Source organism: Triturus cristatus, chromosome 5_2, assembly GCF_964204655.1.
Source record: "Triturus cristatus chromosome 5_2, aTriCri1.1, whole genome shotgun sequence".
NCBI classification, from domain to species: domain Eukaryota; kingdom Metazoa; phylum Chordata; class Amphibia; order Caudata; family Salamandridae; genus Triturus; species Triturus cristatus.
This window is the reverse complement of record NC_140588.1, coordinates 408861653-408874981: the sequence shown is the minus strand read 5'-3', so window position 1 is coordinate 408874981 and position 13329 is coordinate 408861653. Positions and strand designations below refer to the sequence as shown.

At 42.4% G+C, this 13329-nt stretch overlaps 1 protein-coding gene across 7 annotated transcripts in view; it reads left to right on the top strand.

The window, feature by feature from the left end:
* The window catches only part of COBL (cordon-bleu WH2 repeat protein), a 961684-nt gene that overhangs the window by 842148 nt on the left and 106207 nt on the right, over window positions 1–13329 (top strand). For all 7 annotated transcript variants that reach the window (XM_085607311.1, XM_085607310.1, XM_085607313.1 and 4 more), the window contains one exon: window positions 5006–5115. In XM_085607311.1, coding sequence (XP_085463437.1) covers window positions 5006–5115 — 110 coding nt within the window. The remainder of the gene's footprint in view (window positions 1–5005; window positions 5116–13329) is intronic.

Sequence of the window (13329 nt, the reverse complement as noted above, 5' to 3'; positions counted from 1 at the left end):
CGAAAACGCCACCGGAGAGAAAGTGTGAGTACGCGTAAACCTCCCACCTCCTTGCACATATGCGAAATTCCCAGAAGACATTCAGACACCGCAGGACAGCCAAACTCACCACAAGTCCAAAGAGTTAAACTCTCCCCGCGCTCAATCCACGAAGAAACGCCCAAGGACCAGGAGGTAAGTTGTCAACCCATGCCCAGCAAGCAAGAGAGATAAAATGTATTTTCTTTTCTTTTTAAAGCAATGTTGATATTTTTTTCAGCCCAAGATCAGCAGGAGCTGACGTTCCCAATGTTGTCCCTGTGAGACAGAAAAAAGAACAGGAGGAATGCTGGGTAGGGTGTATCCTTATAGGTTATTGCTTAAGGGGGGGACAACCTTGCGAGCATTTCCTGTTCTTTTTTCGGTCTCGTGAGGCGGAATCTACCTCATTAGTAATGAAGGGGGACGAGGACAATAGGATGTGGAGGTAATTATACACTAAAGTTAGAGCCTTAACACATCGTGTGATCTGGCTGGGGAACGACCACATTAAATGAATGAATGAATGAATACATTTAATGATCATTTAATTAAAACCTTTACAATTTAGAATCAAAACAACTTCGCCTTTCGCTAAAACCTCTGTTCAACGTATCAGTCCTCAATATACCATGATTATGACAAATGTTATTGGCAGCAAAACGAATATTCAACCCCGTGTTTCTTTTCTCATTTGATGTATGTTTACAACCATGCATCCATTTGTATTTTTTGGAAAACCTGCTGGACACCTAGAATGTGGTATAATGGCAGTGTATTCATGTGGTCCTTGATGAGTTGATTGAATTAAGTCCACAAAAACAAAAGTAGAGTGCAAACAAAAGCACTGAAATTTTTATTAATTTAGCCTATGCAACACTTCCATGCATAAGCACCAGGACACTTTCTGACATGCATTAGCACCAGGACTCTTTCTGAAGTGACTTTAAAGAGGAGTAAGATACCAAGGGCCAGATGTAGGTGATCCACAAATACCAAATTCTTAATTCCGAATTATACCGATTCGGTATTAAGAAATCGGTATTTCTTATGTAGGTAATGAATCGGTAAAAAATACTGATTCCTTAATATTCCCTATTACCGAATCGGTAATACCGATTCGGTAATAAGGAATACCTACCCATTCATTCCTATGGGCTTGGAGGCCCATAGGAATGAATCTAAAGCCATTCTGTATTAGCGATTTGGTATTACCGAATCGGTAATACCGGGAGGTATTTCAAGGATGCCAGGGTGTACAAAGGACACCCTGTTGCACCCCTGAAATGTGCCTGTGTGCACATGTGGCGCACATCCATGCCCTAAGGGCATGGATGTGTGCCACATGGCACTTAGAAAAAATTCAAAAGTCAATTTTTAAATGAATTCGTTAATTACCACCAAATTGATGTTGGTGGTAATTAACGAATTCTTAAAGCACATAAGCATTCTTTTATGTGTTTTCTACATTGCATTTACCGAATCGGTAAATACCGATTCGGTAAATACAGATTCGGTAAATACCGAATCATCACCTTCATTAGGAATGGCTAAATACCGGTCGATAACCCTGAAATTTACCGAATTTCGGGTTTACCGACCGGTATTTAGCCACCTACATCTGGCCCAAAATCTCTAAGGTGAGATCAAACAAGAGGTGACTAATGGGTACGTATCTCTATGACAGACTGCCCCAGTAGATGTGTTGATATACACAACCTTAGAGTGTTCATCTGTAAGTGTGACATAAAGACTCTTGATGAGTGATAATCATCCATTGGCTTAAACCTTTAAAAAAGGGCCATCCGGTGGATGCGTTTCAACACATGTTAAAACCCAACTGAACATCATCAAACAAAGCAACATTCTAGAATGCCTATTGTAGGTGATTGTTAGTGATGCAGGGCTGGGTAAAGACAGTGGCAGGTCCTCCTCTAAGGCCGAGGAGCGTCGCCCCACTGCACAAAAAGGAAAAATAAAATGATAATAACGCAATGCTATTATCTTTTTATTTTTCCGTGCTCAGGCAGCTTTGTGGGAGGGGTGGAGGAGTGGTTTGCCCACTCCAAGTGAGCATGAATGTTTGGCCGGCCAAACACTCATGCGCACTTCACATAGTCTCCATCCAGGCTGCATTACAGCCTGGGTGGAGAAAATGCCCCCGGTGCCCATCCCCTGGCTGAACGTGGAAAAACGGCGCTCAGACCAATCACAATGCTGCATTGCAGCGTTGTGATTGGACAAGGGAGCCTAGGTGGGTGATTCCTGATCCTGCCTCGTGTTAAGCAGAAGGAAGGAAGAGAGGACGCAGAGGACCGAGGAGAGGCGGCGGCCAGCCAGGAGTCCGGAAGGTGGGGGAGGGGTTTTTAACCTCCCCGCCCCACTAATGTCATTGGGAAGCAGCTGCCACTGGGTAAAGAGAACTGTTTTGTTCTCTGTACAATGAATAGCCCCTTTTAAAGGTGCCATGTTGCTGATAGGGCCACAGTAACCTAAAGGGCAATCTGGCAGTTTCGGGGGTGGGGGGGTGTTTGTAGGCCTGTTTTATGGCCTGGTGAGCAGGTTTGTACTGTTGATTTCCCAGATATTACCACAAACGATGCCTGCAGCAAGCACAAATTCATGCAGTCTCCCATACACTGCAAAACACCTATACACTGTCTTTACAAGTTCAAAACTGCCCGCTTTGCAAACGTGGGCCACTTCTTTAGATATCTGATTCGCTAATGGGAGCCATTGTTATATTGTTACCCGGGCCTATTTTCCGTCTCAGTCCGGACTCTGTTTGATGATGGTACATCTGCAACGCCTGCACGTTGACACCCTGCTCAACATATTGCACCAGCAGGGTATGATGCAAAAGTATCTTTCAGAGGCCAAGAGAGGAGCTCATGTTAGAACGTCATTCGCCCTGGAGAGATGATCTCTCTAATTGTGTGCTCATAGCTAAGCCCTCACTAAGAATGACATGGCGCCATGCCATGAAATGCTCCGTTTCATGAGTCAGCGAGTGTGAACAACTAGGGATGCACGCAGAAGAGAAATACAGTAGGCATGATGCTCCTGGTGGGATCTCTACCTGATGGAAGAAGGTTGCATTTCTACTGTATAGTTCACCTTCAGAAGCCATATTTAAAGTATATTTTTCAAAATACTGACCTGTGGGGTAAAATACAGTACGGCACAATTTCAGCATTTTTTCCAGGTGCATTATTGTGTGTGGGATGAAGTTGCCCATTTTGTTTGAGAGCAGGCACTGATCTGGCTCAAATCCACTGAAAGGCTATGTTGAGCCATTAATCAATAGCCTTGACACACAGTTTGATACCATAGACAAAGTATTACTTATTTATTTATTTGCAAAGTTTTATATAGCGCTGGCTAGACCCGGAGGTATCAGAGCGCTTTACATGAGGTTTAGCGATGTACATGTTGCATAATTACATCAATTACAGGAGCCAAGTATAGACATAGGGGAAAAAACATGAGATTACACAATAATATGAATCATGGAGGATGGGTAGGATTAGTATTCACTGGGTCCATAAGCAAATGACACGCATTTTGTGCTAGTAGTGCCATTGTATGCTAGGACGCACTTCCGCAGTCTGCATCCACCCTCATTCTGTGCCAACAATTGTGACAGATTTTCATGCCTATATCATACTTTGATTGCACCCCAAATACAAGAGCCAAGAAATACCACGATACCTCTACCACAAAGCGAATGTTACATTATTCTATGTTTGCCTTCAAACTCTTAAGCAAATGTATATGATATTCAAAAGAGCTGTATCTTAGTGTGTTGGATTCTGTTTTAGATGGTGTCCATTTGTAAAAGAAGAAAGACTTCTAGGCTCACGTCTTTCTGTTTCATCTACAGACTGCATCTGCATGTCTAATCAGTCACAGTGAAAAAGAGCTTCCACCATGCTTCTCCCCCGGCTTTTGTAAAGGCTGGTCAGGTTTGTTGCAGTGTGTGTATATATATATGTTTTTCTTTTCATTGCTTTTGTCCATAGAAGTGCTGCCTGGCCATTGAATGTTTCAGCTCTGCAGTCTGTAAATGACAATATCCCTTTCTGCTCTCTCCCGGCATCGCCTATGACCAGAATGCTGCTTCCGCAAAATAAACGAGTCAATAAGCCGTACTCTGCGCGTGCTGTTGAGAAGTGAGCCCAGGCGCCCTCAGACCCCAGCGATCCCTGCTCTGGTGGTTGAGGCTTGGCAGGAGGCCCTCTTCCAGACCCACATGCTGCCCTCCGACCTGAGTCGCGGTCACCCTGCTGACCCCGTCCAGGCGGGGTCAGCGCTCTGTAAACGTTGCTCATGTATTCAAATTAACCACATCAAGACCCACATAAAAGGGCTCGGGACTTGGGGAATATGGGAGACCACTGTGCAACATACCAAGTTAATCTAAGTTATTCCACGTTATAGTAGATCTCGTTCGTGGTTAAGGGTGCATTTACACTTTTTTAGCATCCGGGACCTGGGAGTGACACGTGGGCTTTGTAAATATTGGACGGTGCACACAATCGAACCAGTGTGTCCCTGCAAATGCGAAATGGGCACAAAGTATTTTTTAGAAATCCTTTTGTCCTCTGATGTTTGCTTTACAGAGAGGTGAGTAAAGAATGCAGGCTGGTTGAAAATTAACTTACACCAGAACTCGGTAAATAAGTATTTACCTCTGCGGGGTGCGCGTCCCGCCATGAACCCGCGAATAGTGCTCTCTTGTTTTCTCTGTATCGAAGCCAAGCCCTCAACTGAAAAATGTATTTCGCAGCAAAGCTGCCCTGTTGGCAGTGTGCGCCTCCGATGAACGGGTAAATTAATAACAAGTCCTCAAAGGAGTTCAGAAGTCTGTGGCGCAAGTAGTTCCGGGGACAGATAATGAGCTAAAGTAGCAACATTCGCCTGGCGCAGGCAGGCCATTGGCCATTGGAAGTTTCCTTGTTAGAGCTTTGTTTGTCTTTTCTTGCAGTCCAGTCAGCAGAGACGAAGACCTGAGTGCAGTCAGGAGCGGGGAGGAAGACATGTTCATCACTGCCCAGTTCGAACAGACCCTGGCTGACCTGGATGAAGACTCGGAAGGTTGGTCTTTAAAGACGTGTTTGACAAAAGTGCACCCATGCCTATCAAGATGTAATTGACAAAAGTGCACCCATGCCACTCAAGATGTAATTAACAAAAGTGCACCCATGCCCATCAAGATGTAATTGACAAAAGTGCACCCATGCCACTCAAGATGTAATTGACAAAAGTGCACCCATGCCACTCAAGATGTAATTGACAAAAGTGCACCCATGCCAATCAAGATGTAATTGACAAAAGTGCACAGATGTAATTGACAAAAGTGCACACATGACAATCAAGATGTAATTGACAAAAGTGCACACATTCCAATCAAGATGTAATTGACAAAAGTGCACACATGACAATCAAGATGTAATTGACAAAAGTGCACCCATGCCACTCAAGATGTAATTGACAAAAGTGCACACATGACAATCAAGATGTAATTGACAAAAGTGCACACATGACAATCAAGATGTAATTGACAAAAGTACAAAAATGCCAATTAAGATGTGTTTGACAAAAGTGCACCCATGCCACTCAAGATGTAATTGACAAAAGTGCACACATGACAATCAAGATGTAATTGACATAAGTGCACAAGTGCCAATTAAGATGTGTTTGCCAAAAGTACAAAAATGCCAATCAGCCATTAACCTTTTGAATACTTTGCCGCGGGTTCTGCTATACTCAGGAACATTGGAAATATGCAAAATAGATGCCCAGATTATGAGGGTGGTTTGACTGAATTATGCAGCAAGAAAATGCAAATCATATGGAAAACTAAAATGGATTGTGTGGGACTTTTATGGGGTTATTTTTTCATTTTAACAGAAATTAATTCTATCTGGGTAGAAGTTTCACCTCACCAATACCAGTTTAATACCGGACTACACGCAAGCATCACCTGAAAGGTGGCAAGTTTGCCTTTGCCCAGGCTTTGCCATAGCCCATCACACTTTGTGAACAATTTCTGAGCTAGAAAAAAAGATTTTTGTTGTTGTTGTTGAAATCTTCACATTGCCCAGCAGATAGTGGATTATATGACAAGTCAAATAAATCAACATTTTCCAGAAAACTCAGCAGCTTCAGATTCACCTGATTCCAATGGCCCTGGATAGACTCGGCTAAGTTACTGAAGTAGTTCTAGGACCCTTTTCTTGGGACCTCACATTTTACAGGCAACACAGTTGACAGTAATTGAAACTGAAATATGTTTGGATTTTGTTTAGCCCAGTTTCTTTTTTCTAAATATCTCTATTTATTGGTCTTATTACACATTTATGGTATTATCGCAGATACAAAATAGATACAAATTTAAAAACAGATATTAACTGAACATATCCAAACAATTACATAAAGCAACACAGGTAACAGATCACTATAAAACAAGAGATTCAATTCATTGGATCCGAGACGCCTCCCATTTCCTTAACTGGATTAATCTGAATGGTGCTATCAGGCAACAGGTGGAGAGCAGAGGAGTTGGCCTAACGGCTAGAGCGGTCAACCTCGAATCTGGGAAACTGGGTTTGAGTCTCGGCAATGACGCTGAACATCCTGTGATTCTGGGCAAATCACTTAATCTCCCCGTGCCTAACAACAATGAATGTGTTCTCATGTTGTAATGCAACTGGTGCTATGTAAAGCACTCTGATACCCGATTCGGGTCAAGTTCGCACCATAGAAAACTCAGTAAAAAAAAAAAAAGGTGCCTTTAGGGGAGTTTTCTGTAGAAAACTGCATTGTTTGTATCCGTTTTTTTCCTTGACGCTTGGAGTTGTCAAAAGTGAGACTAGTGGGGTTTACCACTAAACAGTACACTGGCTGCTCGGTCTGCAACAAGAGGTGGACCTGTCAAGCCTCATTGACTCTGGGTAACTTGCTTGAGTAGAAGTAAACAATGAAATCCTTGTATATAAAATAGCAGTCTTGTATAAAAATAGAAGTCAAAAATGAGAATCACCCAGATCGAATAAGCAATGAAATAGTGCAAAAATTCAACACATTTGATTTAATAAATGACCTACATAAACTAACAGCCAATACTTCGAATATACATAGCATATTAACTTTTTATAAAATACAGCACACTTAGAATCAAACTAATTAAGGATGATTGTTGGTAAACACCTCCTCAGTTGTGGTAAGATCTAGGTACTGATGGGGACCGATGACTGTCTGATGTACAGTTGCAATCTTCATGCATATCCACAGGTACGCAGTCATATACTAGGACTTCACAGCCCTTTCTGAATGATCTGGATCCATATAATGTACCCAAGGTTACTTGCGTGCTGGTTCCCTCACCGTCCAGCTGCCTCAAAGGTTGCATGGAGGTACTGCTTCCAGCACCCAGGAAACATAGACCGATGTTAGCCCTGTGCTCACACCACAGGAGGTTGAATATAATAGGTATGGAGAACGGGCAAGTGGTGGGCTCTTGCAAAAGTAAACCAGTGTAGAATGGAAACATTGGCACAGAGGGCGTGTGCTCACTAGGCAAAGTCAACACTCCACTTACCACCACTTATGGATGTTGATTTCATGGTCATCCCTCCACTGTTCTCTGGTGAAGGGTCAAGAGGGCTTTTTGGAGTCCTGTGTCGGCATCTCTAGACTCTTTGTTTTGACTGAAGATTCTACACAGTTAAGATAAGCTGTGGAGAAGACTTGCAGAACTTCAGCAGAGCTTCAGGCTTGAGGCAACGGGTATCGTGCAGCACCAGGTTTATGAAGCCAAACAGCAGGATTTACGTTGATCTGTTTTGATGGAGGCCGTCAATAAGATGGAAAGGGACTGTAGCTTGTATTGACAATACTTGAAAAGGGTTACATCCATCCAGAGCTTACCCGAGACAGCAGGTGCTGAGAAGAAAACAATGTGCTTACTGAGCAGTCTGTTAGTGTGCCTTTGGACTATGTGCTCAGAGCATCGCTACATGCCCGTTCTACCTGACATTCCCTAGTGGTTTTGCAGTCACTTGGAGGGGTGCTCCACGGCTTGGGTGGGGCATTGACTGGAAAGGACAGTGGTTGGAGGGCAGAGATTAGCAGTGGAGAATATATGTCAGTCTTGGGAGTTTTTCTTTCTGTGGCTAGTCGAAGCCATGGTTTGGAAGAATGGAATGTGGCTAAAGCTTATAAATGTCCCTTTCCAAGATGGTTGTGTATCCAGAGATTACTGCTTTACGCTCACAGTTCAAGATGGAGTTGCGTCTTTTCCTGTGATGTTTGTTCCTGTTTGAACCATATACAAGGAGGTATTGACAAGTGATAGGTGTGTTGCAATGCATTAATTCTCTTATTTTTCAACACATATGTTGCCCATTTGCTACTATTTTGTTCTTGATTTTTGCCCCCCAGTTATATTGAGCACATAGAGTGCATAACACCTGACTGCCACGACAATTTTTCACCATGTCTCCGCATGAGTACAGTATAGACCTCGCCGTAATAGTTTCCCATCCACTACACGTGTTATCACAATACTTTCCAACTGCGCCTCCGCATTAGATAATTCCTAGACCTCGTCGCACTAGAATTTCGAAATCACTCGTTACTGCACACTGTCCTTAAAGGACCGCGAGTAACACTCGTATCCCTTCACCGGAGGTTCTCCTCTCTTATACATATACCTTGACCCTGCTGTTTCCCTGACTTACGAGTTTCGCCTCTTCTGCCTTATTTCTATGCAAACCCTTGACTCCGATCGGACCTGGCATCGCGAATACAACAAATGTAACTATATCGCTGCCTAAAATTTTTCTATTTATTCAATTGCTGTCATGCTTGATGTAATACTCCTCTTATGTCGCTTCCCTTTCTTCAATGCCCCCTTTTTCAAATATGCGTATTGAATTCGCTACCTCCACTCGGGCACCTATTCAAAGTAACCATATGATGAATGTCACATTACTGTATATTCCTTAATATGTCTTTCAATTACCACTGTAATGCCCGATGTGTTATTTTTTGCTTTCATCGCTTCCCTTTCTAATGCCTCCTCTCCAAATATGCCTTTTCTAACTCGCTACCTGAACTCGGGGACTTTTTGCTATTCACTCAAATAATGAATGTCACACTACTGTATATTTCAAATATGTCTCCCAATTACTTGTCACCCGAACTCGGGGGCCTCGTTTATGCAATCCAACTACATTTGAACTAATGTATATCACGCTACTGTAAAATTAACCTAACTGTCTTCATGATCGCTCTATTTTCACACACCTACATTCTCTGTCTCTGCATTTTGTGTCTTATGTCTATTTCTATCCAATTCAGTGTACATGCACTTTTATCTGACATGTATCCTCCTATGACTCGCTCTCATTTGATATGCCCGGATGTGTAACTTTCTGATACATATTGCATTTGCCTTATATGCTTCCTGCCTCTTCTTCTGCTTTCGTTGTCTTTCTATTCAACCCTTCTTTCCATTCCCCCTTGATCTTCCATGCTCTTCCTCTTCTGCGTATCTCTTCCATTCTCTTTTCTCTGCCCCTCATGATGGTCTCTCTCTCTCAACTATTACGATCAATTACCCTATACTACTGTTTATAAAACTATAAGCCTTTTCGTTGTGCTCCCTTCCTCCCTTTCCCCACTTTCGCCCCGCCTCCCCATTTCTTTCTCGTTTTAACTGACAACTTCTCCTCCTACTTTACCTTCCCCCATAATCTTTCTTTCCTTCCGTTTCCTTCCCTCTCACTGATCTTACTATCATCCTACCTCATTGTCATGGAGATACATACCACCCCCTTTTCTGTTCTTCATGAATGTATGTACAGCCCTGAGGAAGCCCCAGGCCGGATGGCCGTGTAAAGGGGTGAAACACGTGTTGGCTGTTTTTTTCACTCACTCTCACGGATAGAGTGACAACACCATTATAAACACCTCACAAAATGAACCAGTGTCTGATTGGAATCTTTTCAAAGTCAAAGTCAAAATTTGCTTTATTCGGTTAAAATTTTAAAACCATCAAAGCACAGAACAGTCATTCAATGTACAGGCAAATGCAATTACAAAAGGTAATTTGAACATAAAAAATAAATACAAAACAATTTGGCGCTAAATACAATAACAGTATGTCTTTCAATTGGTACAGTAATATTACAACTAAAAATCATTTCTCCTTAAAAATTCCATCTACAACAGTTTATTAAGCACAATAATCATTGGGAAATGAGGGGAGTAACTAAATAAACTGAGCCCTATTTCTAGATCTTAAGGCACCCACGATGAAGCTCGCAACCCCAAAACATATCAAAGGTGTCTCCAACATTTGTAAATAGGCCAACGCAGGCCTTACTTGCTCAAATTGATGATTCTTGAAGATCGGAAGAATATATTTTTTACGCTGAGAAGAGTAAAATTTACAAAAAAATATCATGTGCAACATATTTTGTTCAGAAATGTTGTCACAAGGACAAGGCCCCAAAGATCCCTCTTTGAAGAAGCCTTTGGGGTAGGCCAATAGCCAAGGGAGCATACCATGCTTAAACCTTATTAGCAAAAACATATGGAAAGGTTTGTTAATGTAGGTTAAGTAAGGTTGGATCTCACCATCTAAACTCAACATAACAAACCTCCTAACTGTCAGTTTCCCCAACTCCTCTCCTTCCCTTGACGACATTGCTCTTGTCAAAAATTGGGTCTTAAGGGCCTTGATTTGCTCTTTACTCAGCGCACAAGGACTGGTAAACAGTTCAAGACAGCCAAGCGACTTCAAGTTATTTTTAATATAACAGATCCATGGGATAGACATAGCTTCATCTACGGACAAGCAATCTTGAATAATTAGTTGGTTTAGATTTGGAGGCTGCTGCGCCCAAACCCTCAACCAGCCTAGTAACGGTGCCACAGATATTTGGTCAGCAAGATATCCCACCCCCAGATCCTCATGTATATTAAAAGTTGGTGCAGAAGGGGGAAGAGACAACAATTTCCGGAAAAAAGTATTTTCTACTGTTTGGATGTCAGGAGAGGCCTTGTAACCCCAGACCTCACTACCATATAGGGCCATGGGAATACACTTGGCTCTATAGATTTTTATTAGAGCGGGGAGTGGTTTACACCCCAAGCGCTTTGCAAAGCCCAACAGAGCACCTGTAGCTCTAGCAAGGTTATTCTTTTTCTGAGCACGTTGCATGACCCAAGAAATTCTATCGTCGAATACGACCCCTAAATATCGGAAGGTCTGCACTTTTGTTAATTCCTGCCCATTACAGAAAAATTACACCCTTTTCGCCTTCCCCCTACCTATTGACATGGAATGTGATTTTTTAAAATTTATTAATAAGTCTAAAGAGACCATAAAATCATAGAATCCATTTAAAAGAGCTTGTAAACCTCTCGCAGTTCTAGCCAACAGAACAGTGTCGTCCGCATATAGTAATGCGGGGATCATTTTGGAGCCGGCTTTAGGAATGTCTTTACTAACCGAAGTTAAAACCAAACCCAGATTGTTGATGTAAAGCGAGAAAAGTAGGGGGGCAAGAATACACCCCTGTCTTACTCCACGCTTTACCTGCCAGGCATCTGTCTGACTCCCGTCTTCACTGTAGCGGACAACTGCAGTAGTGTCCTCGTGGATAACAGCCAAGAAGGAAACCAGTACCGGATCAAGCCCCAAGGCGGCTAATAAGGCCCATAATTTTTGCCGATTTACAAGGTCGAAAGCAGTGGACAAATCCATGAAAGCTAGATGGAGGTCCCCCTGCTTAGCGACCGTGTATTTCCCAATAATGAGATGTAAATTAAGGCATTGGCCTACAGTACCCCTTCCTTGTCTGAACCCATATTGTAGGTCAGAAATTATGGATTTCTCCTCCAACCACACTGTTAAACGGGCAAGGACAACTTTACCCATTACTTTCATGGCAGAATCCAAGAGAGAAATGGGCCGGTAACAACCCGGATCTTCTCTTGAACCTTTTTTAAAAAGAGGGACAATAACAGCTTTGCCCCATGATTTGGGAGCACCGGTCTCAGAAGCAGCGTTAAAAACATGAGTTAAAAGTTTAGCCCAAAACCTTGGGTCCGCCCTGTAGAGGTCCGCGGGGACTCCATCCGGTCCTGAGGCTTTACCTATTGCCATAGCCTCAATGGCCTCCAAGACCTCTTCCTCCTTAAAAAGGATTCTTGAAGCTAAAGTGTTATCCGCATAATTTACTGGATTAGGTTCTTGAATCTCCGAGTAAAGACCGCTAAAATGGGCCACCCATCTGTCTGGCGGGATGAGACATTCTTTGTTAGTATTCTCCAGCTCATTAAAAAGAGGACTATTTATCACCTTCCAGAACTGGCTACTATTTTTCTGAATACTTGCATTCGACAAATCATCCCATGCCTTATTGTTTAACTGGTTTTTCCTGTCCTTAATTGCTTTTTTGTAACCTCTTCTAGCCACTGCTATCTTACTAGGGTTATTACCGGGTTCTTTCAGTGCCGATAAGAGAACAGAGTGAGCACTAGAACAAGCATGGTCAAACCAGTTTTTAAATTTCTTGGGCCTTGGTTTCCCATGACTGGTAAGATTCCCCACGACTTGTTTAGTAATTCTGTCAAAGGCACCCAGAATGACCCTCGGTTGTGCCACTGCCGAAAGACACAGGCTAAAGTCCTCTTTTTTACTTTCATATAAATTTTCAAGGAAATCAGCCGGGGTAATAACATCCCATCTCAATCGTCTTCCCTGACTGGTAGACACTAGATTTGTGTTAGAGATCGGAGGTAAAGGAACATCTTTCCTCAATGCCTTAACTTTAATTTCCAAAGTAAGTGGATTGTGATCACTTAAGGCATTTTGCGTGACACGAAAAGTACCCAGTAAGTTCAACATGATGCGAGATACAAAAATGTAGTCAATTGTAGTACAATGGCCTTGACCCGTAAACGTATGGACGGGAACCTGCAACTCTTGGACAGGCATGTGTAAGTGGTAGGTCGATACCATATTCTCTAAATATATCCCACCCTTAGAGTGTTCGAAATGGGTAGCCTCTTGTGGGCAAACCTCATGATGGTTATTTGCAAAACAATTAAGATGACATACATGAATATTAAAATCACCAAAAAGTAAAAGCAAATAAGGTTTAACATTAATTGCGTCATACTCGTCCAAAAAACTGAACAGTGCTTTGAGATGCTCTAACTCATCCGACCTAGTGAATGAGTTATAGAAATTAACCACCAAAAATGATGGCAAATTAACAGATTCCATTTTCA